The sequence below is a fragment of the Athene noctua genome, chromosome 4 (assembly GCF_965140245.1).
Source record: "Athene noctua chromosome 4, bAthNoc1.hap1.1, whole genome shotgun sequence".
Taxonomy (NCBI): Eukaryota; Metazoa; Chordata; class Aves; order Strigiformes; family Strigidae; genus Athene; species Athene noctua.
The window spans coordinates 79336045-79363176 of NC_134040.1; the positions used below are offsets into that span (position 1 = coordinate 79336045).

General features: G+C 43.2%; 1 protein-coding gene across 2 annotated transcripts in view; it reads right to left on the reverse strand.

Moving 5' to 3' along the window:
• The window catches only part of IRF2 (interferon regulatory factor 2), a 49040-nt gene that overhangs the window by 17174 nt on the left and 4734 nt on the right, over window positions 1-27132 (reverse strand). The window contains exons 1-5 of one of the 2 annotated variants that reach the window (XM_074905812.1): window positions 16922-16942; window positions 13731-13857; window positions 12681-12788; window positions 1478-1577; window positions 696-872 (exon numbers count right to left, since the gene is read on the reverse strand). In XM_074905812.1, the coding sequence (XP_074761913.1) occupies window positions 696-872; window positions 1478-1577; window positions 12681-12767 (364 nt within the window). In that variant the 5' untranslated portion in view covers window positions 12768-12788; window positions 13731-13857; window positions 16922-16942. Of the gene's footprint in view, window positions 1-695; window positions 873-1477; window positions 1578-12680; window positions 12789-13730; window positions 13858-16921; window positions 16943-27132 lie in introns of those variants that run through there. The other variant, XM_074905810.1, reaches the window with a different exon arrangement.

Sequence of the window (27132 nt, forward strand, 5' to 3'; positions counted from 1 at the left end):
CTCCATAAACCAGTAACGAAGCCATAGGGACATGAAGAAGCCTATGTTTCTACTCCATAAGAAACCAAATACTCATGAGATTGACATGGTGGTTAGGTCCTCTCCTGGCAGGTGGGAGACCTAATCCCTAAAATTGGGGATTCAAACATAAGTTTCCAATTTCACCATTATCATGCCGTGGGGGCTGGTTTTTCATGGCCTAGTGTAGCTACATAACTAACAAAGTGGTTTCACGGTTTAATGTTTGGAGCAGAGAGTATAACGCTCCAACACAAAGCACCACTCTATTTCTACCCTTCCTTGAAAAAAGATAACAAAATGTCTGCCACTATACTCTGAATGGGCCCTACTGAGCTAAATGCATTGTTTTCTAATATTCCCCTAATCATTTTCCTTGACTGAAGGAGACCTGGGACTAACATCTGAACACAAGTCCATCAGCTTTAACAGAACTAACACAATTTACACACATCACCAGTTTGGGCACATTGCATCTTGTTGATCCTCTCTCCAAGTGGCTTTTTCTCATAACCTAATGTAGCCCATCTTCCACACAGCTATTCCTAAATTCTGGGGAACATCTGGATAAAAACATCCAGCTTCACAGCAGAAGCAGAACTGGCACAGTTTGTGGGCCCCAAAATAATAACAATGCCCCCAACACCATTTTCATATTAACAAGCTCTCCCCTCTACCTTTTTTGGAAGGTCTTTCAGATAATGGCAGCATCCGGTACACCCTGAAGGCATTGTTTCCTTTCTTTATACTTTTGTCCTTCACTTCTTCTATGTCGGGCAGGGAGTTCATAGCACAACGGAAGTTTGCCTTCCACGTCTTTGGATCGGGTTTATCTACTCCTGACTGGTACTTTCCTAAGCAAGAACAGAAAGTTAGGCACACACAACATGCGATTGAAAACCTAAGGCTAATTAATAACAGTGTACGTTAACTTCAAGGTATCAGCCTTCGGTTCCCATGACAAGCATTCAAACATTAGCTGAGGTTGCAGAAGAGTGTTGTGATCTCATTCCCATGCACATTTCTAGAACTCATCATGAACAGTTTCTGCTCAAGAAAGACCCAGGGCACTGCAGATCAGATGTGACTCCACAACAATGTGGAAAAGCTTGCACAGCATTTACCTTTATTATGTCTGGCTCAAAACCACAGAAAGGCATAAAAAGCCTAAGGGCCCAAGTCTACAAAGTGCTGAGTGTGCTCCACTCCCGACAATTTTGAACCCAATCTTGTTAACGTTCAAATCAATTAAGTTTGACTGTGTTCCTCCATGCAAATGAGTTATGGTACTTCAATAAAGCTGGAAAGTATCACAGGCCTTGAAAAAAGCATTTATCCTCCCACAAATCTAGAAACTTAAATCTACTCGCTGTGTGAGTAAAAACACAAGAAAGAAGGAAAATGTAACTTTAAAAGGGAAAACAGTGTGACAATCCGTCCTACAAGAGAGTTCCAATACCTGTGTGAATTGCCCAGTTTCTAAATAAGGGAGCATCTTTTTCAACATCCCACCCGTGTCTTGCAGCATGCATCCAGGGAATCTGAAAAATCTTCTTCTCCTGTAAGGGAACACAAACAGGAAATGCTGACACTGATTGACTTGAGGGATCCTCGATTTTAAAGTCACTTATTTCAAAGCACAGTTCCAGCTCTGGCAAGTGTTATGCTTCTTTCTAACCCAGTGCTGCTGTCACTGAACTCAATAGGAAAATATCCACTGGCGTCACTGAAAGCAGAATACAGCCCTAAGTATATGAAATACTCAGAAGCCCCTTCACGGACGATGGGCCTGGCAACTTTCCAAGCTGACACACGGATAAAGCATGCAGTGCTACACATTTCTAAACATTCAAATGAAGGCTAGTTTTGGCAGCACAGACACATTTATGATTAGAAAAATTGGGTATTAAACTAAATGACCCTAGGAACAGAGCAAATTCAAGGAATTTAGAATTCAGCCAGTAAAATACTAGCATGGTAAAGGAAAGGGATCTCTCAAATTTATATGCCAAGCAAATGAACATATGAATATATCAACAGTAGACATCTCTCCAGTGGGGATAAAAACTACAAGACACCCATGTGAAGGGGTGGCACTGAAGACAGTTGAACTTATTTTAGTTTAGAAACTTTAGGCCAAAGAGAAGTGGAATTTAAAGCAATCCAAAGGAAGGCATTTTTAAAATTATTTTTTTAACACACAACATGTAGTTAAATGAGGGCATGTGTTATGTGGCAGAAGTATAAACTGATTCCCAAAGGGATCAGAAAATCTCATGGCAGACAGTACACTGGTGACTGTTAAAGATCATAGTTTTGGGATGCAGCTCAAGCTCTGGAAGCCCAGTGGCTTTCAGAGCTTGGACAGCATGTTCTCTATACTCCTTCCACAAGCACTTAGCACACAGGATACTGGGCCAGACGGATGCTGTGTCAGATATGCTTTTATGTCACACAACACAGGAACAAATTCCTATATGCTGATGACCTACAGGGCTGCTTCAGAACGCTTCATGCTCATTTCTGCAAAGCCATACAAAAGGAGTTTGTTCCAGAACACCTGTTTTTTCTCCCCTGTTGGGGGAAATACATCTTATCTGGCTTCACATGCAGACATCTTGCACTATAAACACTGCCACTATACGTTTAGATCCACTTCTCTGTCTGTGAAGAGCTCTTCCAGAGCAAAATGCACCCTCCTCCTGAGGTGGCCACCCGTGCTACATCAACTGAATTACACCCTAAAAGAGCCTATTTCCCTCCATTGACTATAAACAACTCTAGACAGGCAGCTCCCATTTAAATGACTGCATTGTAGATGTCTGCAGATGGGTGAGATAAAATTCTTTGCCCTTTCCCTTTCCTCCAATAATCATTTTTCTTCCTTGTCTGTCTGGTTAATATTTCACTACAGTCAAGGTTAGGTTTATTTCCCTTCCTTCCCATGTGATCTTTTCTTTTTTGAGCCTACATTTTGTATTGTCCTTCAACTCTTGTCTTCAATCCTTTCTCTCATTTACATTCATTCACTGTTCTGAATTGCATTCTTCCCTTCTCACTTGGCTTCATCTTTAATTTTGGTGAAAGCACAGATTTAACACATTCCTCATTCCCCTTCAAACCCTCAGAGTCTCATCCCTTCCACTTAATCTATTTCCATCAGTTCTCTCACATGTCTTTTGCTTCCTTATTCTTCCCTCTCTGTGTAGTTAAATCATCCTACAGAGATGCTCTCCTTTTTCCCCAAGTAGAAGTGGTCTAAAGAAAGCCTCAAGGCCACTATCCTGTGGTCCACAGCACTATTGTATTAATCAGAAATAGAAAAAGCTTCACTGCTTTTAGTCTCCCATAGACTATAATGAGCATGGAAAAAAATTTCTTATTTCCATAGAACAAAATTTCTATCAAGAATAACTTTAAGAATTGACCAGATTAAAAAGTCATCTCATGCTTAGTAATGGGGAGAGGTTTGAACAATGCTACACAACACTACGGAGGTTATACCATGGATTTCATATTCCGTATAATTGAAAAAGTTCTATAGGAACTAGCAGACCGAACAAGACTCCAGACACAGCACCCTGTCATCATCAGCCATACCCACTGCTTCAAAGGAAGGTGCCAGGACACTCTCAACAGCAGTCTCAGTGTTCATTACAGAAAGTTTTTTCCAATCCCAGGTGACTTGAGGCACACAGACTTAGAGCAAATTATAATTAAAATAACAAAATCACAGAATCCATGTACTATAATAATACATATGTAATTTTACATACCTATTGTGGCAGTTTGAATTCAGGCGGCAGCCAGACGCCACGTGGCCAGCCCTTCACCTCCCCCTCCCCCCTCTGGTAAGATAGGGGAGGGACAAAAGAAGAGGATTTGTGGGTTGAATAAAAAGAAAGAATTTACTAAATATAACAAGAGAACAAGAGTAACAATGGTGAGTTCAAAAAGAAAACGGTTAAAATGCAACATTGGCTTTACCGAGCGTGGCAACCGCCCCCACCCAGCAGCAACACGGCCCGAGGAGCAGACAGCTGCCGAAAACCTCCAGCAGAAAGCCAAGAGGGAGAGAGCAACCCACTCACCTGGGCATGACATCACATGGTATGAAATACTCCAATGAAAATTAACTCCATCCTGGTCAAAACCAGGACAGTCTCCACCCCTATTCCATACCATTGACGTTATGATCAGGTTTCTAAATATATCTTAAGGAATCACCACACCCTCTTTTTTCCCAGGTCTCACAGATATCATTCCCTCAGTGTATGGTCCATCCTTCCACAATGTTTGCTGCGTTCATTTGGTCCATAACTTCGGGTTCCATCTATCATGACAGTCATTAAGGCCGAGGAATGAGGCAGAGTTGGCTCAGTCAGTGGAGGAGGAGGCTTTGGATGTGGCACGGGGATGTTGCAAGGCACTAAATGCAATAACAGGGTTATGTGACAGTCTGGTTCATTGGCTATTCTCACCTAAAATCAAATCTCCCTGAGGCACGCATCAGACCTCTCCATCCTTCTGCATCACCCATCAAGTGCACCCAGGTCCTTGGGCAAAACTAGTTCCACGCTTGGGTTTACCTTTACCCGATGCAGGAGTAACCCAGACGGCCTTCCCCAGCATATTCCTAACGTGCACTACAGGGGCTCTATCCCCATCCACGGTATGTAGGAGGTTTGACTGAGCAGGGCTCGCTTGCTTGGCAGATCCTCTGGTATTGACTAACCAGGTGGCTTTTGCTAAATGCACGTCCCAGTGTTTGAAAGTTCCACCACCCATTGCTTTCAGTGTAGTTTTCAGCAATCCATTGTATCGCTCAATTTTCCCAGAGACTGTTGCATGGTAGGGAATGTGATATATCCACTCAGTGCCATGTTCTTTGGCCCAGGTGTTTATGAGGTTGTTTCAGAAATGTGTCCCATTATCTGACTCAGTTCTTTCTGGCGTGCCATGCTGCCACAAGACTTTCTCCTCAAGGCCTAAAATGCTGTTCCAGGCAGTGGTATGGGACATGGCATGAGTTTCCAATCAACCAGTGGCTGCTTCCACCATTGTAAACATATAGTGCTTGCCTTGCCGAGTTTGTGGGAGCGTGATATAATCAATCTGCCAGGCCTCCCCATATTTATACCATCATCCTCCATACCAAATGGGTTTTAACCATTTGGCTTGCTTGATCGTAGCACAGGTCTCACATTCATGGATTACCTGTGCAATAACATCCATGGTTAAGTCCACCCCTCGGTCATGAGCCCATCTATATGTTGCATCTCTTCCCTGATGGGCCCAGTGAGCCAGAAATTGTTCACCCTTATGTTGCCAGTCCAGATCTACTTGAGACACCTTGATCTTGGCAGCTTGATCCGCCTGTTGGTTGTTCTGATGTTCTTCAGTGGCCCAGCTCTTATGTACACGAGCATGACATACTTTCACAACCAGATTCTCTACTTGAGCAGCAATATCTTGCCATAATTCAGCAGCCCAGACGGCTTTGCCTCTGTGCTGCCAGTTGCTCCATTTCCACTGCTGTAACCAGTAACTCCACAGAGCATCTGCCACCATCCACGAGTCAGTACAGAGGTAGAGCACCGGCCACTTTTCTCGCTCAGCGATATCCAAGGCCAGCTGGACAGCTTTCACCTCTGCGAACTGACTCGATTCACCTTCTCCTTCAGCAGCTTCGGAAACTCATTGTGTGGGGCTCCACACAGCTGCCTTCCACCTTTGATGTTTCCCCACAATGCGACAGGACCCGTCGGTGAACAGGGCACATCACTTCTCATTATCCGGTATCTCAGTATATGGTGGGGCCTCTTCAGCACGTGCTACCTCTTCCTCTGGCGCCATTCCAAAATCTTTGCCTTCTGGCCAATTTGTGATCACTTCCAATATTCCCGGACGGCTGGGGCTCCCTATTTGAGCCCGTTGTGTGATCAGTGCGACCCATTTACTCCACGTGGTATCAGTCGCATGGTGTGTGGAGGGGACCCTCCCTCCGAACACCCAGCCCAGCACTGGCAGTCGGGGAGCCAGGAGGAGCTGTGCTTCAGTCCCGATCACCTCTGAAGCAGCTTGAACCCCTTCATGTGCTGCCAGTACCTCCTTTTCGGTTGGAGTGTAGCAGTCTTCTGATCCTCTGTATCCCCGACGCCAAAACCCCAGGGGTCCACCCCGAGTCTCCCCTGGTGCTCTCTGCCAGAGACTCCAGGTAGGGCCATTCTTCCCGGCCGCAGTGTAGAGCACATTTTTAACATCTTGCCCTGTCCGAACTGGCCCGAGGGCTACTGCATGAACTATTTCCTGCTTAATTTGTTCAAAAGCCTGTCACTACTCCGGGCCCCATACAAAATCATTCTTTTTCCGAGTCACTTGATAGAGAGGGCTGACAGTCTGATTATAATTTGGAATGTGCAGTTTCCAGAAACCCACAACACCTAAGAAAGCTTGTGTTTCCTTTCTGTTAGTTGGTGGGGGCTTAGCTGTTATCTTATGAATCACCTCCACTGGAATCTGCCGATGTCCATCTTGCCATTTTACTCCTAAAAACTGGATCTCTTGTGCAAATCCTTTGACTTTACTATGCTTTATGGCAAAACCAGCTCTCAGAATGATTTGGATTATTTTCTTCCCTTTCTCAAAAACTTCTTCTGCTGTATTACCCCATATAATGATACCATCAATGTACTGTAGATGTTCTGGGGCTTCACCCCGTTCCAGTGCAGCATGGATCAGTCCATGTCAAATGGTGGGGCTGTTTCCACCCCTGGAGCAGATGATTCCAGGTGTGCTGGACACCCGTCCAGGTAAAAGCAAACTGTGGCCTGCATGCTGCTGCCAGAGGGATGGAGAAAAATGTATTGGCAGTATCAATCATGGTGTACCACTTGGCTGCCGTCGACTCTAGTTCATACTGAAGTTATAACATGTGTGGCACTCAGCACTCTGTGGTGGCGTGACTTCATTCAGGCCATGATAATCTGCTGTCAATCTCCACTTTCCGTTAGACTTTAGCACTGGCCATACGGGGCTGTTAAAAGGGGAGTGCGTCTTGCTGATGACTCCTTGGCTCTCTAGCTGACGAATCAGTTTATGGATCGGGATTACAGAGTCTCGGTTGGTGCGGTATTGCCGTCGGTGCACGGCTGTAGTGGCAGTTGGCACCCGTTGTTCTTCAACCCTCAGCAATCGCACAACAGAAGGATCCTCTGATAGACCAGGCAACATAGAAAGCTGTTTAATTCCTTCTGTTTCCAAGGCTGCTATAACAAAAGCCCACCGATACCCTTTGGGGTCCTTAAAATACTCTCTTCTGAGATAACCTATGCCAAGAATGCATGGAGCGTCTGGGCCAGTCACAATGGGGTGTTTCCCCCACTCTTTTCCACTTAAGCTCACCTCGGCCTCTAATACAGTCAGCTGTTGATACCCCCCTGTCACTCCTGAAATACAAACGGGTTCTGCTCCTTTAAAATGTGATGGCATTAGGGTGCATTGAGCACCAGTGTCCACTAGAGCCTTATACTGCTGGGGGTCAGATGTGCCAGGCCATCGAATCCACACCTTCCAGTAAACTCAGTTGTCCCCGTCCTCTGCCTGGCTGGAGGCAGGGCCCCTCTAGTGTTGGTCATAATACCCGTCTACGACAAATGGGTTAGTATGGTGTGCACAGGTTTCAGCCTCATCTTGATTACTGGAAACTGAAGTAGCATTTTTCCTGAAAGGACGATGTTTTGTACTTGTTCTTCCTTCCAGCTCACATATACACTTTTCTAGGAGGTAGGTAGGTTTTCCATCCCGTTTCTTCATGTCTTCTCCATGGTCATGCAGGCAATGCCACAGCTTCCCCCATGGTGTGTACCAGTTCTCTTGAGTAGAGAAACAATTGCTCCTCATAGCTGAAATTCTGGTCCGTGCAGGTGGGGAGTAGGACATGTTCTCCCTAAGTTGCTGGACATTTTGAGATAATTGTTTCACAGCCGCAATGGTGGTGGAAGAGACACTTTTTTCATATTGTTGTAGTCAGCGAACCAGTTCATTCACTGTTGGTCCCTCTTCATCTGTCCAGTCCATTAGTGCTAACGCACTGGCATACGATGAGGGAGTGCTCCATACAAAACAGTATGGGAGTGCTCCACATGGGCTGGGTGCATCAGACTTCATCTGGATCTGTGGGTAGCTGTGCATTATCTGGGTCATAGTAAACTACCTCCCACACAACTGTCTCCCTCAAGTATTGAAAGTGGTCCACTTACTTGGTCGACATGTCAAGTCGTCCTTGAAGGGATGCCTCTCCCTTGCACTTGACAGAAGTCGCTTCCAGAAACCGAGATTTTGTGTCTCCTTTCCAATGACTTTGTCAATGCCCCCTTCCCTAGACAGGGATCCCAGCTGCCTCGCCTCGCTGCCCTCTAGTTTCATGCCACTGGCCCCGCTATCCCAGCACTGCAGCAGCCAGGTAACGAGCTGCTCAGCTGGCTGGCAGCTGAAAAATTATCTTATGTCTCGCAGCTCACACAGGGATAAGGATTGGGTGACTATCACTGGCTCTGCCTCCTCCTGTTCTCGTGATGGGCTTGGTTCATCATCACCCTGTATACCGTGAGAGGATTTTCTTGTGTATTTCTTCTTCTGTATGGGGGCAACTGACACTGGCGTGGGATGGTTCTCTGGTTCAGCTGCAGCGCCTGTCCCCGGGCTGCAGTCTCTGTTGCTTGGTTACTCTTAAAAAGTAGCTTAACCATAAACAAAATCTGAACCACATGCAGGAAAACACTAACTCCGAACATCACGGCAAACATGTTTTTGTCAACATTCCACAGATATCTGAACCCCCCAAATTTCTCAAACTCAGCTGTAAACAGCCCCAGGGCCGATGACCACACGCTATCATAGATGAGCATCATATAGTGCAACAGAAACAAAACCTTAACCCGCCATTCAGGGAAGGTGAGCAACAGCATGGGAAACACGTATTGCATATGAGGGGATAAGATCTTAAGGAGCCAAGCAATCCACATTTTACCCGTTTTTTTTGTTATCTCAGACAAAAAGAAAAACCTCTGTGTCCAATGTTTGGCGCCAAAAACTGTGGCGGTTTGAGCTCAGGCCGCAGCCAGACACCACGTGGCCGGCCGTTTGCCTCCCCCTTCCCCCTCTGGTAAGATAGGGGAGGGACGAAAGAAGAGGATTCGTGGGTTGAATAAAAAGAAAGAATTTACTAAATATAACAAGAGAACAACAGTAACAATAGTGAGTTCAAAAGAAAACGGGTAAAATGCAACATTGGCTTACCGAGTGCGGTGACCGCCCCCCACAGCAGCAACACGCCAAGGAGCAGGGCGGGGAGAGACCCCAGCCCAGAGATCGACTGCCCACCCAGGCATGACATCACATGGTATGAAATACTCCACTGAAAATTAACTCCATCCTGGTCGAAACCAGGACACCTATACAGAAACCACACATTTTCTCATTGACTATCAAATATCTAATCCTCTCTGAAATCCCACAAGACTGCGGCTTGCAGCAATACCATGTGGTTTTGTGTTCTGCTCTAGTTTATCTAGATGTCTTCTATTTAAACACTATTTTTTTTATTTCACATATTATCAAACATTTACCTATATCCTTCTTCAGTCAATGTTCCCTAAAAATGATCTTAATAGGAAAAGGCTCATCAGTGCTTTCTCTTAGACTTGGAAAACCATGTGCTGTCTGGTACAGCACTCCATCACTGGACATTTGTGTAGGAGTCTTGTGTTGCTATTAAAAAGTTAGTCTCACCTAAAGTCAAAAGCACAATCCACAAAACTTCTGCAGCATAACAGGAATTGCAAACAAACTCTAGTGGGGACGTCAAAAGGGAAAAGGTGTCTCATTCTTAGAAATGGGAAGAGGAAAAAAGTATCAAATGCTTGCAACCCAAGCATTGCAAAATGCTTCAGGCAGGTGAACGAGCATGTGATCACATATTAGCTAGAAAGTCACAGGACAAATTACAAATAGCAGCATCTGTCTGGACGGTAATACTCCAAGCATCCATAAAAGCAGCAGGTTGCCTCTCGACTCCTGTTACAGCTACTCCGAATGTTTCCACTCTAATTTCCTTTTCCAGACCCATGAGGGACACTGACCTCTCATTATCCCCCTCCTCACACCACCTCTGCCCTCTACTGAACTATGTAATTTCCTTCACACCTCCCAGTTTTGTCTCTCTGGGAAGGTAAAGAAATTCCTTCCTCCCTCATGCCATTCAGCAGGATAACATTTTCACCAGGGAGGTACACAAGTATTTATTTTTTAAGCCATACAGAGAAGGGTCTGTTCTGGAGGGGAACACAAAGCAGGCCTAATAATGTGATCAACTGACAGTAGGGGAAGGAATGACCTTAAGTCAGCTGTACCTGATTTGTCATTTTTAACCAAGAGAGGTTTAATTCACTTTCTCAGTCTGGAAAAATTCCCCAAGAAGAGACAGTCAATGACAAAATCAGAATGGTAATTGTTTCTTTAGTATGTAAATCTTACTTCCTTAAAAGCGAAAGTTCGTGCACACACGAACACACACGTGCACACACCCACACAGGAGTGTCATTCTCTTGCTAATCTGACCCACCTTCCTTTCTGTACTGTGAACTTACGTTTACCAAACTCTGATTAAAATACATAAATCCCAAAATCCTACATCCTCCAGAGTCAATTCTGTGGGTACACAATGGGCTGTGATTCCAATGACGCTATCATTGATTCCATGCATGGCTTTGTTTACAGTCAGGATTTACAGCAAAAATGGAAATATTTTTGGTTTAATGATTCATTGTTGGAATGAATGTTTAACATTTTTAAACAGAAATGCTCAGAAGTGCAGTGTTGAGTACAATAATGGCAACCCAGAATGATGCCAAATCATGGGGCAGAAGTGGGGAATCAGAGTTTAATAAACGTCAAGGCAGGCCACTTAGCCTGGTGTCCTCTTTCTAGTAGAAGCCAGAGCTTTGTTTTAGAAAAAAAAAAAAAACAAAAAACAAAAAACTTTGTGAGACAAGCCTTGTCAATATAGAATATGCTAACTAAGGATAAAATCTCCTACCGACTCTTGCATGCAAACAGTTTATGCCAGAAGCACAAGGCAGAAACCACCGCAACAACACAATCAGAGGGCTGTAAACACTGAACAACATGACATGAGTTGCAAACTGCCTTTATGGGCTAGTGGGCTAAACTTGGAAGAATGAAGCCCTCAGCACAGTGGCAGCGTTTTCACACTGCAGAGCAAGGGAGGCAAGTACAATCCTGGAGTGTACCAAAAAAGGTTATATGAACATAACCTACAGATGACAACATTCTATTTAAGAGTAATATGCTCAAATCTGAAATACTGTGCCCTACTAAGTACAGAGAAATTATTTCAGGATTGGGCAGGAATGCCCAGCAAAGGACAGCAGAGATCAACTGTCAGCAGGAGAGAACTGACACCAACGTAGAGATACTCAAGGAGAAGAATCCATTGGGACCTGAACGTGGGGTTCAAATTACAAAGACAACAGTAAAAACTGGTCTCTTCCTCCTCTTCAGCTGTGACCCCATTATGCAAGAACAAGGACCTACTCAAATTCACAGGACAGCTAACTAGGGAATGGATAAAGCAATATTTATTTACCCAGCCACAGCATTTGAGAGTCGCTGATGCAGGAAGTTCCTGAGAAGCAAAATTTGTAGCTGAAATTTAAAAGGGCTCCTGATAATTTTATAGTCACAAGCATTTCTAGCTTTGAAAGCTGAAATGAAAAGTAGTAATCTTAATTGCCATTCTTCAGCTCTAAAAATGATTACCTGAGCACCACAAGTACTACTATAGGGAGGATACCAGACTACCAGAATGGCAGCTCCTGTTTCTGCACCCGATTTTGTGCATTTCCACCCATTCAGATAACAAAGTAGACTCTGTAGCCAGAACTCCTTCATGCTTTTCAGTGTGGCGAATTACTCTCCCTGCATACTGCAGAATGCATGCAGTATTTCCAGGGTTTATTACTGTTCAAAGTCTCAAATACACTCCTTGGTTTTATTGAGCCTATTAGAAAAATTCAAACTGGGCACTGACAGTTTGGAGCCCATGCTTGTGCTCTCAAAGTGTCTAGAACTCTCAGTAAGAGCTCAGGACCAGGAATATTAGGTTTGGGTCTGACAGGGGAAAAGTTACCCCATTTTCTCCCAGGCTGAGAAGTATGAGACGTCATGCCAGTCTGAAAGAGGAGATCATTGCTTCAACCCAGAGTCTAACACTGAATATAGCCTTCCACCTCAGGAGAGCATTTTGTTCACATCCCCCTGACGCTGCTTGGTGAGCAATCTGTTCCCAGCTTAAAAAAAACCCTAGCAGAGTCTCCAGAAATGCTCACTTCAACAACAAAGAGTTGGAAAATGCTTTCAAAGGAGCCATAAATCCACCAGGCTGAAGCAGGACGCCTCAGATCTGGCAGGAGAGGCAGGAGGAACAGGTTCAGCAGGAAGCATTCAGCTTTGCCCTTCCTCCCCATGTCACCCCTTTGAGAACAAGGAATGAGCTGATTTACCTATCCAAACCTCAGCCACAGCTATAAAGTCCCTCTTGACCAAACGTACACACACACACGTACGTGCACCCCCCTTACCTTATTTAGCCATTTCAGCCCCGGTATCCTGTTAGAGTTGATTTGCTCCTCCAGCCAGGGGCGCATCCGCATCCTTTCGACAGGCATTGTCACCCACCTGGGAAGGAGCTGCAGAGAACAAGGGATGAGGTTACTTGTTTTCCAGACAGAACACCCAGGCAGCTACCCATCTCTGCGCAGTACAGAGATTGAAGTTTTGCAGGCATCAAACAATTATAATAGTGACTTTGGATCTGTGTGGGAGCCTTCCCTAAGAGCAACTGAGATAATAAAGCCTATGCTATGTCAGAAAACTCTTCTGGTACACTTGGATTAGGAAAACCTTTACCTGAAAAAGATACATCATATTGGCAAAAGCTCGTCTGCTGATATAGGTGGGATACCAGAGCCCACAAAGAAAAAGAGTTATGCTCCTGAAAAGACCTCTTTTTGGCCTGCGTACCTGCATTTGCACAAGACTTTTCTGTCCAAAAAAAAATGTACCCAAAAAAATCCACACGCAGAAGGCATCACTGTACTAGCTAACATGATGCACCTGCTAATGAGAGTGCTTTCAAATGGCTGTTTCTGTCCCATAAACTTGACTAAAATTATGAAAAATACAATTTACATCACAGGAATTTATCAGACCATTTTGGTTCTGGCTGAGTAGTTTGATCCCTTCCTTCAGCTTTCTCTGATCAACTCAGTCACTGATTTTTTAGCTGCTCTTTTACATTTCGATACTGCTTAGCAGTGAGTGCTTTACAACACCCTCAGCTGCACCACACCACATTATATTATTCAGTTAAGACTCAAACTGACTTTCTCTCTCTCTCTCTCTCTCACATACACACACACGTGACCCTGATGCCACTTCCCTGTTTAGAGCTGTAAATTATTGACACAAGAGTCCAAAGTCTTGAACCCAAGGCAGAAAATTTTAAAAACATTAACCTATCTCAGGCACTGCTCTAAAAACGCCCATCGGCATTAGACACATATTAAAACACCACATTAAACTCCTGTTAATCAGCCTGCAACCCATCATTTTCACATTCAAGTACTTGCATTTAGGCTGCTGCTTCTCTCCCTCTCTGCACCAGGCTCAGCTCCTTCCTCTCTCCTTTGTTCTTCACATCTGTGTTCTCTGCATCATTCTTAACTTCTCTGCTCCGCTATTCTTGTCACCTTTGATCTTAAAAAAAAGAGGAAAAAAATGAGTAGGCCACATATTTGAAAGCACACAGCAATGACACAAATGTAAATGCGTTTGTTCTTGCTTCCTATGGGAGTACAGGCATCAGACAGACTAACAATTAGGCAGTACCAAGCCCACACCCAGCACAAGAGGAAGAAAAATGTTCAAAGTTTCCTCTCATTGCTCTGAGGACATGTATTTCCTGAAACTAATAAGGAATTAAAACCTGTGTGCAACAATAAGGCTCTTTGATGTGTTCAGAGAATTTACCAGCAGCTATGTTCACACTAATCGCTTAGTAAACATATTGGCATTTTATTCACTACTGTGTGGAGCTGGTCATTCACGCTTCAGCCGTAGCCTCTTCCAGTAACTATGAATTTCTAACATAGCTCAGATAATGGCTGCAACTGCTCAGCTCTCTTTCAGGTTCATGTCAGACACGAGAAAACAGCCAACCCCAGAACCCAACAGTGTCCAAGCCCTTGGGCATATCCCTTCTCTGTGCAAGAGGGAAACTGTTTTCTGGGTGAGGGCAATGTGGGTGCAGCTTTTTCAGCGCCTGGGATGGTGGCGAGCAGCCAGTGATACTGCTGCAGCCCCCTCTGCTTGGCACCAACGATCCTTATCCAGGTTGCAGTGTTTACAGGAGATCTTTACCATCTTTCCCTACTACACGTTGGGTCAAAGCTGAAAAATGCAAATGTCAATGTACTAAAGACATGAGCAAATTGTTATTTGTCTGGCAAGGAAGTAGATGCAACATTCATCTTAGATGCATTTCTTTCTTTTAAGCCATCTTTAAGTGTGCATGCACTTTGAGACAATTCCTGGAAACACTGTGCATCATCTTCAGCATTCAATATATGAGTGCTCCCACTTGGCAGGGGGACTCATCTTGTCTTCTGGGTAATGCGCCCCTAAGACAAATTTCAAGCCCATCTGAATGAACAAGTTAGACAGAAGGCAGAAAAGTCATCTTGAAGGCAGCAGCAACAAATCCCATTTGGAACAGGCAACGCAGAAGAAACAGACCCTGTCCTTGTGCAAAAGCAACGCATTTCAGGAGACAAGAAAGCTGCCAACATCTCTACCACAAGGAAGCCTGTCTTGCCCAAAACAGCACAGTCAAACCAATCATCTCTTCTCTCCCACATTCCCAGGGGCTTCCCCAGTTCCTCCCTCAAAGATGCTGCAGTGCTCATCTCCTTTTCAGCACCCTGGGACTCCTCTGGGATTAGCACCTGCAGCTGTCAGCACACACCTTCACACCCATCACCCACACAAAGGCAAATTAATCCAAGGTAATCAGAAAAGAGGTCTGGCTGTCGAGAAGGGAGGAGTGGCTCCCAAGATTTGAAAGTAAAACCAAACCCAGCTAAAAATAATCAGCAATGATGTCCAGGTGGAGGGAACGATGGGCATCTTCTGGGAGAACATCTTTCATAAAGGAGCAAGCACAGTATGCTTCTGCTCATCAAAACACACCCCATGCTCCTCTGAGAGTATGTGCTGCTGAAAATAAAGCCTGATGTCTTCAGAAGACACTCCCAGACCTGCCTGACTCAGGACAGCACTACTACAACAGTGCTAAAATATGGGGGTTTTTGGCAGTTGCATGTCAAAAACATCCTTATGATGAAAATACCAAGTCAACTTTACCAAGTAATTGCCTACTGGGAAATGAAGGTGCTGCATCTTCCCTCCAGAGCTGTCAAATGCATGACTTATTTCTGTAGAAAGAAACATCAACTTCTGTAGTGCCTCAAAAGTAGCCTCTGTCTGCCCCGAAGCACAATTAATGGGTGCACTTGGGAATCTTATTCCAACGGCTCCAGGTGGGAGAACCTGAAGTCCACCCATCAGTGTGTAGCAGGACAATCACCTTCTGCTATTGTCATTCAAGTTTGTAAAGACCTTTGAAATTCTCCAAAATAGGCAGCAAAGGCATGTAAAGTTTCAGAGACCATCACCTAACGTCAAACCAGCTTCACCCTCCATCAGAATACATTAATTATAAATGAAACCTACAAAGCCAGAAACTAAGGTGAGCCATACAAAACAGCAGGCATGCTAAGTTCCTTCACTCCAGCCTCTCTCCACTGTTTACCCAGCAGAAAAGAAAAATCAGAAACAGTCAATCCTTTTAAGGAGAATGAAACATCAACATTTATAATCTGAAGCAGGCTGTAAAACCGGGAGCACCTATGCAGCTATCTCCCATTCCTGATCAACATTAACTTTTCACTTCCCCTGCACATTTACACTTCTAAGAAGCTACATGCATTTGTCTGTAATTTCTGTAGCAGGACAAGCGGACTTTTACCAGTATTATCTGAGCAGCCAAGGCATCTAGTTCCCACCGGCTTCACCACCACCATGAGCTCCTGAGCTGTGGTGACCCACCCGATGGCCTAAGCAAACCGCTCCAGCAGCCAGATTACCTTTCCAGCATGAACCTTCATACCCAGGTTAACTGGGAGAAGAATGGCTTAATGCCTGCTGTGGGTCACTTGGCACCATCTTCCTCCACCACAGAGAGAACACGGATGGAGATGCCCAGGGAAGAGGAGTGGAGCTGGTTGGGGCTGCAGGGGGAAGGAGCAGCTCCAGCTCCACCAGAGCAAAGAAACACCTTGCATTACATCACCCTATCACCTCCACCCTTCAGTCCCATCCCAATTTTGCTGCACACTAATGCTACTCTTTTCATAGGCAGCTTTGTAAACAAGACCAGGGAACTTAGCAGGCTTACAAGCAACACCTCTTTCTGTAAGGCCTTTTTTGTCCGTTTGAACCCAGACCAAGGGTCTCATCCTGCTAAAAGACATGTATGACATCACGATCAAGAGGGAGGGCACTCCAGCATGGGAGTGGGAAGGAGCAGCTGGGGAGAACAGGGAGGAATTCCTTAATCCAGCACTGCTAATGAAGTCCTGTGCTTTTAGACCACAGCTTCAAACTTGGTCAGTACTGGCCCCCGGCATCGCTTTGGGGAGAGCACAGGAAAATGCTTAACAGTCCCAGAGACCCACATCAGAGTCAAACTTTCTGGCATTACCTCACAAATAACTCCTGTTTGTTTTTCCTTCTAGTTTATCGCTGTCCCATGGTGGGGGAAGGGAAGAATAACTGCCAAGAAAAACAGTCAAATGCTAATGCAGATGGGACCAAAGAACGCATTTTTCTGCCCTACAAGAAAAGAGAAGCTCATTTAGACATGAAGCAGGGCTACCTGCCTGGATTCATTTTATGAACACTTGCCATTCTTAACAAAAGAGCCAATCTTCAAGAACGCAATTTTTAACCATACCTTCTACAAATGTATTAAGGCTGGTAGCTCTATGAATATCATTGCCCTTTTCTTACTCCAGTTTTACCACTTGCCTCCTTCTTAAAGGGGGCCGTAGTCAGGCGTGGCTGCCTTCTCGTGGTGGGAGCTTAAATGTATCAACGGACATTAAGACATCAATAAAATTATTCCCAAACACGCACCAAGCATGAGAAACATGAACCCCAACTCAACGGCCTTTGCCTGGAGGGGGAGGCCACTGGGAGCCTGTAAGGAGCCAAGCTCCATGCAAGAAGCATGGCTGGAGGGATTATTTTGACCTTCTTCAAAGCTTTATTTGCTGCACTATTTGTGCTAGTCCTGCAGTCAGTTCGGCCTTTTTTTTTCAACTAGATACTACAAAAGCATAGTGGAGACTACCCCCTGACAAGCTATAAACTGTCCTAATCCTGCAGATGTGACCCGGAGAAAGAGTGCTGAGGAGAGCAGACAACAGAGGATCTGCTGAAGCCAGGGCCAGCATAACCCAGTTAGGAACACGGAGACTGGTGTTACTGACACAGCCAATCAATAACACCGCTCCTGCTACCACATGTTGCACTTGAAAATGAGCTTCCTACAAGGAAATCACACCAGCAGCTTGGGGTGAAGCAGGCAAGCCAGCTTCCTAAAATAGGCACAGCTGAAAGAAGAGTTGTAACAGCCTACGAGGGGGAAGCACAGGTATAGCAACGTTTTTAGGAGCAGTCACACAAAGGGCATTGAGCAAGTAGCTGTCACCACAGCATCCTTAAGACACAACAAACCACACTGAATTTCAGCTCTACACTTCTTCGCAAGGTATATTTTGTTAAGATTCTTTATGCAAGGCTCTTCAGAAGTAAACTCACAGCACTCATTTATTTTTAAAGAGATATTGGAAAAATATTACTTATTTTCAAGAGCTATTTGTCTTTAAAGAGACATTAGAAAAAGATATGATGGTTCCAATTCATATATACATATAAATATTTCACTCCATAATGTTCAATAAAGACCTTGTAGTCCTCCCTACTCTATGCTAAAACATTCCCGTAAGTCTGACTTTTGGCTTTTCCCTGACGGATATAACACTCCTGCCATACAGAAAGCGTAACCTTTCAGAATGAAGAGCTCTTCACTAGAATTACAGCAGCTGTAGACAGAAAGTGAAAGCAACAGCATTGCAGGCATTAAATCTGAGCAGTACAAGATGTTCTCTTCCCTTCAGTTTCACTCCCTCTGACAGCGTCTGGATAACTGAAAAGGCTCACAGGTTATCCTAAAAACACAAGCCAGTCTATGCCTACGGATTCTTTTTTTAAAAAATTATTTCTGTGGAAGTAAAAAAAAAAACAAACCTCACCTGAAAAATCAATTCTTCTTTCCCTATCAGAAAGTACACAGTTATAAGATTTTCCAGTATATGGAAATATTACTAATGGATGTGAGAAGGTAAGGTGGGATAGGAAACTTGGAGGTGTATTTGTGAAGTATGTCACAGACTTTCCCCAGAGCTGTGAAAAAACAGTTGTTTCCCAACTTTTCTCTGCAAATACAGAACTGACTATTTTTTTTAAAAAAAGCTATCTTGTGCTTTGCTGATAAACTTTTAAAGTATTCCCTTTGTTTGCTAATGCTGCTGCAGTTCAGAAAAGCATCAATCACCCTGTGTGGCCAAACAGATATGCTGAAATGAGACCATATGCTAATTTTAGGATTCAGAGAACTGGGTTCTGTATTTGTCCCTGTGCCAAGCCTGTTCCAGGATACAAGGAAACATGATCTTATTTTAAGGAACAGTACTCAGAGCAAAATTCTGCCCCTTGGTCACAGCTAGGACTCTGCCTTCATATAGGATTTTGCATATAGGACCACCTTTTTCAACTATTCCACTGTGCATGCCCCTTTCAAAGCTAAGTACACGTTTAACAGTACGTACTCTCAGCAAAGCCCTGTTTGGAAGTCAAATTCATCAGAGGCATAGAGACTCTTCCTGGGTAAGAAAACTTGTGAGCCTCACCTGCCCAGAAATATTTCAGCAATGTGAGGTTGATGCTGAAACACAGACAACTGAACTGCACTTTACTTAGCTGCTCCTATTTTGAAGACATGAAACATCCCCCTGCCCGCAGCCCATGGGGAGACAGATTTCTGCCTGGTGCATTTTCCATCTGCCACAAGAAGGAGAATCTCACCACTGATGCTGCAGAAGCAGAATTAACATGCCGTCTTTCTGATAACCCCAAATTATGCAATATCTGTATCTTTCTTGGAACCAACGGCAGAACACATAAAGTAGGGTTAGTGAACAAGGGAAGGTGGGCATAGCTCTTCTCAGAGGTACAAGGGTTAAGGGTCCAGAATAACATCCTGAAGATCTTGGCATTGAAAACAGATACGAAGCAGGAAAACGCATAAAACCCTGTGAGAGACTTTCCGGATTCATGGATAGTTAGACGGCAAAACCTACCCTTTCTGGTCTTTTAATTGACATGTAATGGTACCTCTTGCGTTCCTTAAGAATACTGTGTTAGTGATATCCTGTTGAAAAGGGAGAGATGAGGGAAACATCACAACTCTGCTGGCACATTTGCTTATCACTAAGCGCCTCTTGCCCTGCACTCCCTTAAAGCATACCCCATGGCCGACTGCTTCAAAGACCCAGCTCCTGCCTTGGCTATAACAATCGATCCACACCGCAGCAATGGCAATATTTTTCCTGCTCTTTCCTAACACTTTGGTGGCAGCAGCAAAGACACCATGAGCCTGCCATATCCTTCCTGTCCATCACCAAGAGAAACAATTCAATGCAGGCAGGAAAGGTGGTATCTTATTTGCTCAGGTGCCTGCAGGAAGGAGGAAACTCCATCAAGGCAGGCTGGAAAGCCAACAGTTGGAGGGAGAGCAGGCAAGGTGGGATGGTGCTGGTCCTGGGCAGACAGCCAGGCCTGGCTATTAGGAAGAACCTGTACAGGCAACCAAATGTGGCCAACAGGACCACAGCTGGTAAGGGGAAAGCTCTGTGAGGTGGTAAAGCACCTGGGAACCAGGCTGCAACAGCTACCCAATTTCCCAAGTCCCTGCTTGGTAGGGGCCAGGTTGTGCTCACCTCAGGCTGGAGGGAGGTGCAAGGAGGAGGGGGAGGGAGGCACTCAGCAAGAAAGATACACAGAGGTAGAAAGAAGAAAAGCCCTTTCATCCTTCAAGGGACAGAGGGTGAAAAACACCAACCAACCTAACATTCCCTTGAAAAAAAAAACCCAAACAAAAAAAACAAAGGCAGCAAATACCTCAAGCCTGTATTGAAATCAACATTGCAGACTGCCTGAGAAACATGCCCAGGAAAACGTACAATGGGAACTCATACTGTATATAGAGTGTGTTTCATCAGCCCTATAGCATTTCTGTTCCACCCAAAGGGTGTTAACATGCCCTGGCTGGGATTCAGACATTACACATCAAAACAGACTCTTTCCTTTGGTTTCCATGCAAAGCTTATTATCCCTCACCAGCAAAGACATGAGTTATTTTGCAGTGATCTCAGGCAGCATTAAAGGTAGCCCTCGGATCTGCAAACTAGAAGTGTAATGAAGAAAAGCCATCTTATTTCAATACAACAGAACCAGAAGGCTGTTTTTTTGCTTCTGGACTTAGCCATAATGAAACAACACCTCAACCTCTCAATACCTGCAATAAAATTTCCCTTGCACTGACTCCTATGTCAAACATTATCATGACACTTGAACAACATCATGTCTGTGGCTGAGCCTATTCACTTCTCTGGCATCGCAGTGACTTACATCAGCTGGGAACTTGGCCCAGGCTTCCAACAAATACATTTGTTAAAGATCATTTCCGCAGTATCCTTGCCATGACGATCATCTGCACATACATCAATGTCTGCAAGTCTGGTGACAATACAAAATTACTGCTTTACTTTCAGCTGTAAAGGAAAACTTTGTTTCCTGAGGGTTTCTTTCATTTGTTTCCCAGGTCTTGCCTGGAGATGCCAGATTCCGGTGGCATCAGGATGACAAATGGTCTATGCAAGTGACAGTCAACAGCATGTGATTACAGCAAACTCTCCCCCAGCCACCTCCTCCAGGAGTCTGAAAAGCAGCCATTACGTTTATCTGATTTATTTTCATCTTAAGCTTTGTGTTACATTTGATGACCGATCAAGATCTGCCTTCAGTATCTGGGATGTCTAACTATTTTTCCCCAAAAGCCACCTAGAAGAGAAGTGGTGACTTTTCAGTAGTAGAGCTGTACTTGACTCAGGCAAATTTGGGAAGGGCTTGTTTACAACAAGAAAACTGCTGGCACAGTTGTCAGGGAATAATTAATTCCTTGAACTGGGGAGCAGTTATCCCCCAATAAATCAATTTTACTCCAGAATTAAGTGCTCACAAACAAATCCACTCCCGAATATCCACACATACTGGTTGCTGCTTCTAGGTCAGTCAGTATCCACGGAAGGAAAACTCTGCATGTTCTTGAAAGCTGCCAGGAAAACTCAGCATTTGACACCTGATTCATAAAGAATTTTACAGCCTGGTAAAAACTAAGAGGTTATTAAGGCTCAAACAATTATCCACAATCACTTCTTTTATCATACTGATGCAGCTCAACAGCATTTTCTTAACTCTCTCCATGGCTCTGTTACACCAAGCTCTTGCATGCTCTGTGACTAAGTTTACAGGAGACATCCCTAAAACTTTTAACAAGCATAGCATGTTTCCTACATGTGTCCCTCTGAAAGCAGCGGAAAATCACACATGCAAGTATCTGCAAGATCGGGTTCTTAAATTGTAAAAATACTTTTTAAAGCCTGGGCAGACTTCATCTCCGTGTCCTGTCTAGAATTCTTCTGCCTAAGTACAGGGTCAGTGCTTTATAGGGTGCTATATATAAGAAAAGCAGCCATCGTAAAACGAAAGTCCTTAATCTCAATGTTCCACGCTGGTGGCTTGTGAGGCTCAGACTGGATTGCTGAGAAGACAATGACATTTTAGAAGCACTCAGAGAGGCAGAAAAATTATTCCGGATAGCTAACACTGAGAAATGTGTTCAAGGAAGAGTTTTCACATTCACTGGCCCTGACCTGCACCTGATGTAATCCACCTTGCTCGGATTGGGCTTGTTTCTCACAGCTACTTTTGTTTGTATAACATACTGTTCTGCAACACACAGCAAAAACTATTTGCACACTACACTAAAGTGCGATTTAATATTTGCTTAAAGCTTTCATTTTATTGTCTGGGCAAGGGCAGTTTCTACCACTGAAGTTAATAGCTAACCCACACCTACACTTTTGCTACCCGAACTTCTAATCGCTAGCACAGCACCCAGAATCAAGAGCAAAAAAAATAAACTACTTCTGCTTAACCTCACAGTAAGCACCAATACTAGCCCTTTCAAGAAAGCAGTTTCGGGTTTACTTCCAAGAGAAGGTATTAAAGCAAAGTATACACTATTTTGGATTTGTAAAGAACACTCTGTCAGTTACTTAGATGCTTTCTTTACAGACCACAGCAGTCACAGACTTGGGGCCTGGGATCCTCTGAATCATCCACACTGCGAACTGGAAACATGTCTGTCACATGCACTTATTTAGTGTTACAAAAATAGCACTATGAAAGAAGCAGATGTGTTCAGCACAAAAAATAAATTGAATTAGCTATTATAGAGATATTGCCTAACACTGGAGAATTTAAGAGAGAAATGTCTTTCTCTTGTTCATACACTTGAAAGGCTTGCACTTAAAGAGTGCTAAGTATTAAATGCTTAATACTGATGCTTGTTGAAATGGTATGATATAATTATCCTTTTTATAAAAATGCTACTTTTTCCACTGCCACAGGAACTTCTTAACTCATTTTCATGTTGAGATATGAATAGTTAATAGGATCGGTTACAAGATGTGCTCTTAATGTAAAGATTTTGTGTTGACCACAGACCAACAGCACTGAGACACCCTCAATTTCTGATCTGCAGCAGCTATTTCTATCTTGGAATTCCGTTTCCTGAAATCCTACTGAGCTAAAGTGAGACCACTGAACTCATCTTCATCTCTCATCTAAGCCGGATAATACTATTAAAGTAAACAAAGCTTGTCTTCATCAGCTTCCCTCATCAATCTCAAACCTCCAGAACAGTTTCGGCATCCAAAGAATTTAGTTTTTCTATGTTCAGCTGTAATGTGTGCAAATGTGTGAGAATTGGACCTCTGGAATTTAAGCCCTTCATTTCACCCTAGTACAGCTTCAGCAGAGCAGCGATTGTCCAAGCTTCTCAACACCCAACCTTTTTCTCGATATAGCCCAGGAGCATGCGTCTCTACATATGAGAAAGATATTCATTCAAGACTCCACAGCCACCCAATGTTTGGCCATCTTTTGACTAAGTCACAGGCTAGTTCTCAAGGTCAAAAAGGACCTTCTAGCTGTTGACTGATCTGTGGAAATGGAGTGAAACCGTTCGCAGTCATTTCATGTCATCAGCAAGCTGATATCAGATAACATCTTTTGGTTACTGTTGATCTGACCCAGATCTAAGTGGCCGATCCCAAAGGTGGAGAGCAAAAAAAAGCCCACCACATGCATTATATCTAATCCTATTAATAACTCAAAATCTCAACACGAATAAATTCAAGCTCAGCTACCAGCTGAATGACACCCTTTCAACATACTGGATGTCATCACCTCCATTGTACTTTCTGTACAAATTTGCCACATTACCACAGCATTTCAAAACGTTACTTCCGTGACTGAAGAAGGCACCGCCTCCCATATGTGGGGCCGTTGCCCAGACCACTGGGTGGGAAAACTGGTACCCGGATAAACCCGGGAGAGCAACTCCTACTCCCTACTGTGTAGTCTGCTAAAGGAGTGCTGTCATGAAGAAGTCAAATTTACTGACAGATGAAACAAATAATAAAATTGAAATAATTTTTAAAGTTCAGCTCTCATGCTTCTTTGTTCTGTGTTTATTCTTTCATTCTTGCCAACTGGGAAATGAAAACCAATGGAATCGGTTTCACTTTTGTTTATATTTGGTTTCAATTTTATCCTCAAGTTTTGCTTTCATCTTTTTCATCTAACACTGTTGGGATTTCAGATCCTGAATGAAACCTTTCAGTAATTGAAAAATATTAGTCTCCTACCCTGCCTTTTTTCCCACTGTGGAATTATTTTTATTTTAGGTAAACTTTTTAAGATGCTGTCACAATTCTGGAATGCATTTGGGGGTGGGGGGGTGTTTGATTTTGATTTTACAAGTTTATATGTCACATCCAATTAAATTCAGTAGTTCAGTATTTTCCACTGGCTTCATCTCTCAGTTGCATATAAAGTACACTTACACGATTGAACAGAACACCTTAAAAGAGCAGCCAGTGCACCAAATGCACAAAAGCCCACATCGTGAGCCAAATGCATGTTATATATATGCATGAAATGCCCATGAAGACCTGAACTTACTGATACCTTATTACAGAATAAAGGCATTATCTTGCTTAAAGCTGTAAGAGGTTTGCCTGTAATGCTGTCAAGCACTGTCCAATATAAACAGGAATATTACAGTACAGACTTTGTCTTCTGTGCACTCATAAAGCCCTTCAAGTCACATATATCCCTCCATATATGTCAAAAAGCAGAACTTAACCACACTTCAGACTTTTTAAAACAAAACCTATGAGCAAACCCTTCCTTCTTTTGTGCTATATAAATGTTAAGCATGTAAGTCTTTAAAAAGTACTTAAAATAATTTTACAGCAAAAGGGAAATGGTTAGACAAGATCCACTGTCACGTGCAGTTCAAACTAAGGGACAAATTTAAACACTCTTGCTTTTGCCACACCTTGACTCTATTCTTAACACCAGATATGCTGGGATCTACAAACCAAGCCTGTAAAGGTTAGCTGAAAAACTATCAAACTGTAACCTGCTCTACTCTTTAAGGGCCAAGAATATGGAAATTATTAATTCCAAGCTCATCTTGAAAGCTAGCAACCTATATAGCAACAACTGAATGTTAAAATAATTTAAAGTTAGAATTGAGTTCGGCACCTCGGGTGAAACAACATGCTACATGCAGGCAGATTTTGCGCCTGTGTCCAAGCTGCAACAAGATAAAACATCTGCCTTGTCCTAAAGACTGCTGTACATTTGTTGCAATCTGCCCCCAATCAAACAAAGCAGTCAGAAGATTTCCAATATAGACAAAGGTGACCTTGCACTATATTACACATTAAGAAACCAAACCTTACTTTACTGCTTACCACTTCTTTCTTTTCTCGCTAGCTCATTCAAAAAAACCAGTAATTTCTCATCAATTTCCAAGAAACTGAAAAGATATCTGGCACTAACTGGAAGAGCAAGTTTTAAAACTGTTTTACAGTCTGTCAACAAGAAATGTGGGCTATACAATATATTATCTATGCTGCAGACAAAACATCTGATTTTATATTTTTATATACATGCAGGTATGCATGTGCGCACACACACATATATACACATACATGCAGACATTAAACTCTTTAAGTGTTAACATGCATTCCCTTCCAATAACTGTTAATAACTGTTAATTGCTGAATCCAGTTTTTCCTACTGGCTATTTTAATCTATTTTAATCTTAACACAAGAGTTCACACATAGTCAATACAAGGAAGAACTTTCATACAGTTCCAACAAAACTTCTGAAAAATACCAAGGGGAAATTATTTAATTACACTGAATGATTTTTTTCCATAATGTTATTCATACATGAGAAATATGCAACTTAATAAGACTGTTCCTCTCATTAACTGTACCCAGAATCTTTTTGGCTTGCTTATTTGTTGTTTTGCTTTTGCACTTCTGATCTCAAAGGACAAACCAGAAAACGTTTTACACTAATCAGAGTTTATAGCACCATAAACTATAATAGAACTTCCGTAAACACGACCTTATGATTTATGCCCTCAATATCACAATCATTGTAGGCCTTTGAAGAATCGAGTTTCAAAAGGGCAATCCTTACAAACGAGTCACAGAGATAAGTAACACATGATTAGTTTTACTGCTTTAGCTACAAATAGACCATGACTTTCAGTGTAAAATCGACAGAATATAAACTGAGGTTCTAATCCTGCAAACATCAGATGAATTTTGGTGGGGTACCACTCTTATGCAATGTTAAATGCATACAGGATGCCCTTAACCTGACTGTAATTTATGTCACGTTAACAAGTCCAGAGGTAACAAGCACAGATTAAAGAGGATCATCACAGAAACATTGTTTTGCTGGAAGTTTTGTAAGATCTTATGCCACAAGATTCACATAACAAAGGGCAATACACGGTCTTGCATCTCTGTGTTAGATGCAAATGGACCATAGCTTATGCTTCTCAGCGGAGGTTTCTATTTGCAGTTTTCAGCAGTGATTCTTGATCAGCACCTGCAGTAATTCTTTGTGGGGAGTCAGTGCCCAAAATTTGATATTGAACTGTTCTGACTGCTAAGTTGCACTGCAAGTTTCTCTCCAACAGACTGCCTGATCACTTGTGAACCCATGTAAACTCCTGACATACACACAGTGGCCATAAGCACCACAATTTATGTACTGCAGCACAAACACCTCCTGTTGTTTTAAAGCTGACTCCCAATTGTTTTATCTGGGTCGCACTTATCTTAACTTTACTATTATTTATTCACTTTTTTAGTGACAGTAACAATATTAAAGAACATCCCCACATTCTCTTCAGTCACTTCTTTTCCAAGCTACCTACTCTTTCACAAATGCTCTTTCATACCCTAGCCTGTCTTTGATGCCCTTCTCTGTAGCTCATCAACTTTCACTACAACCTTTTTGAAATGCGGGAACGAAAACTGTTAATACCGTTCAGGAAAGGGGAGCAACATGGATTTATAGTGGCATGATGGTGTTTTCTAGTTCTTGTTTTACTCCTCCTTAATAAT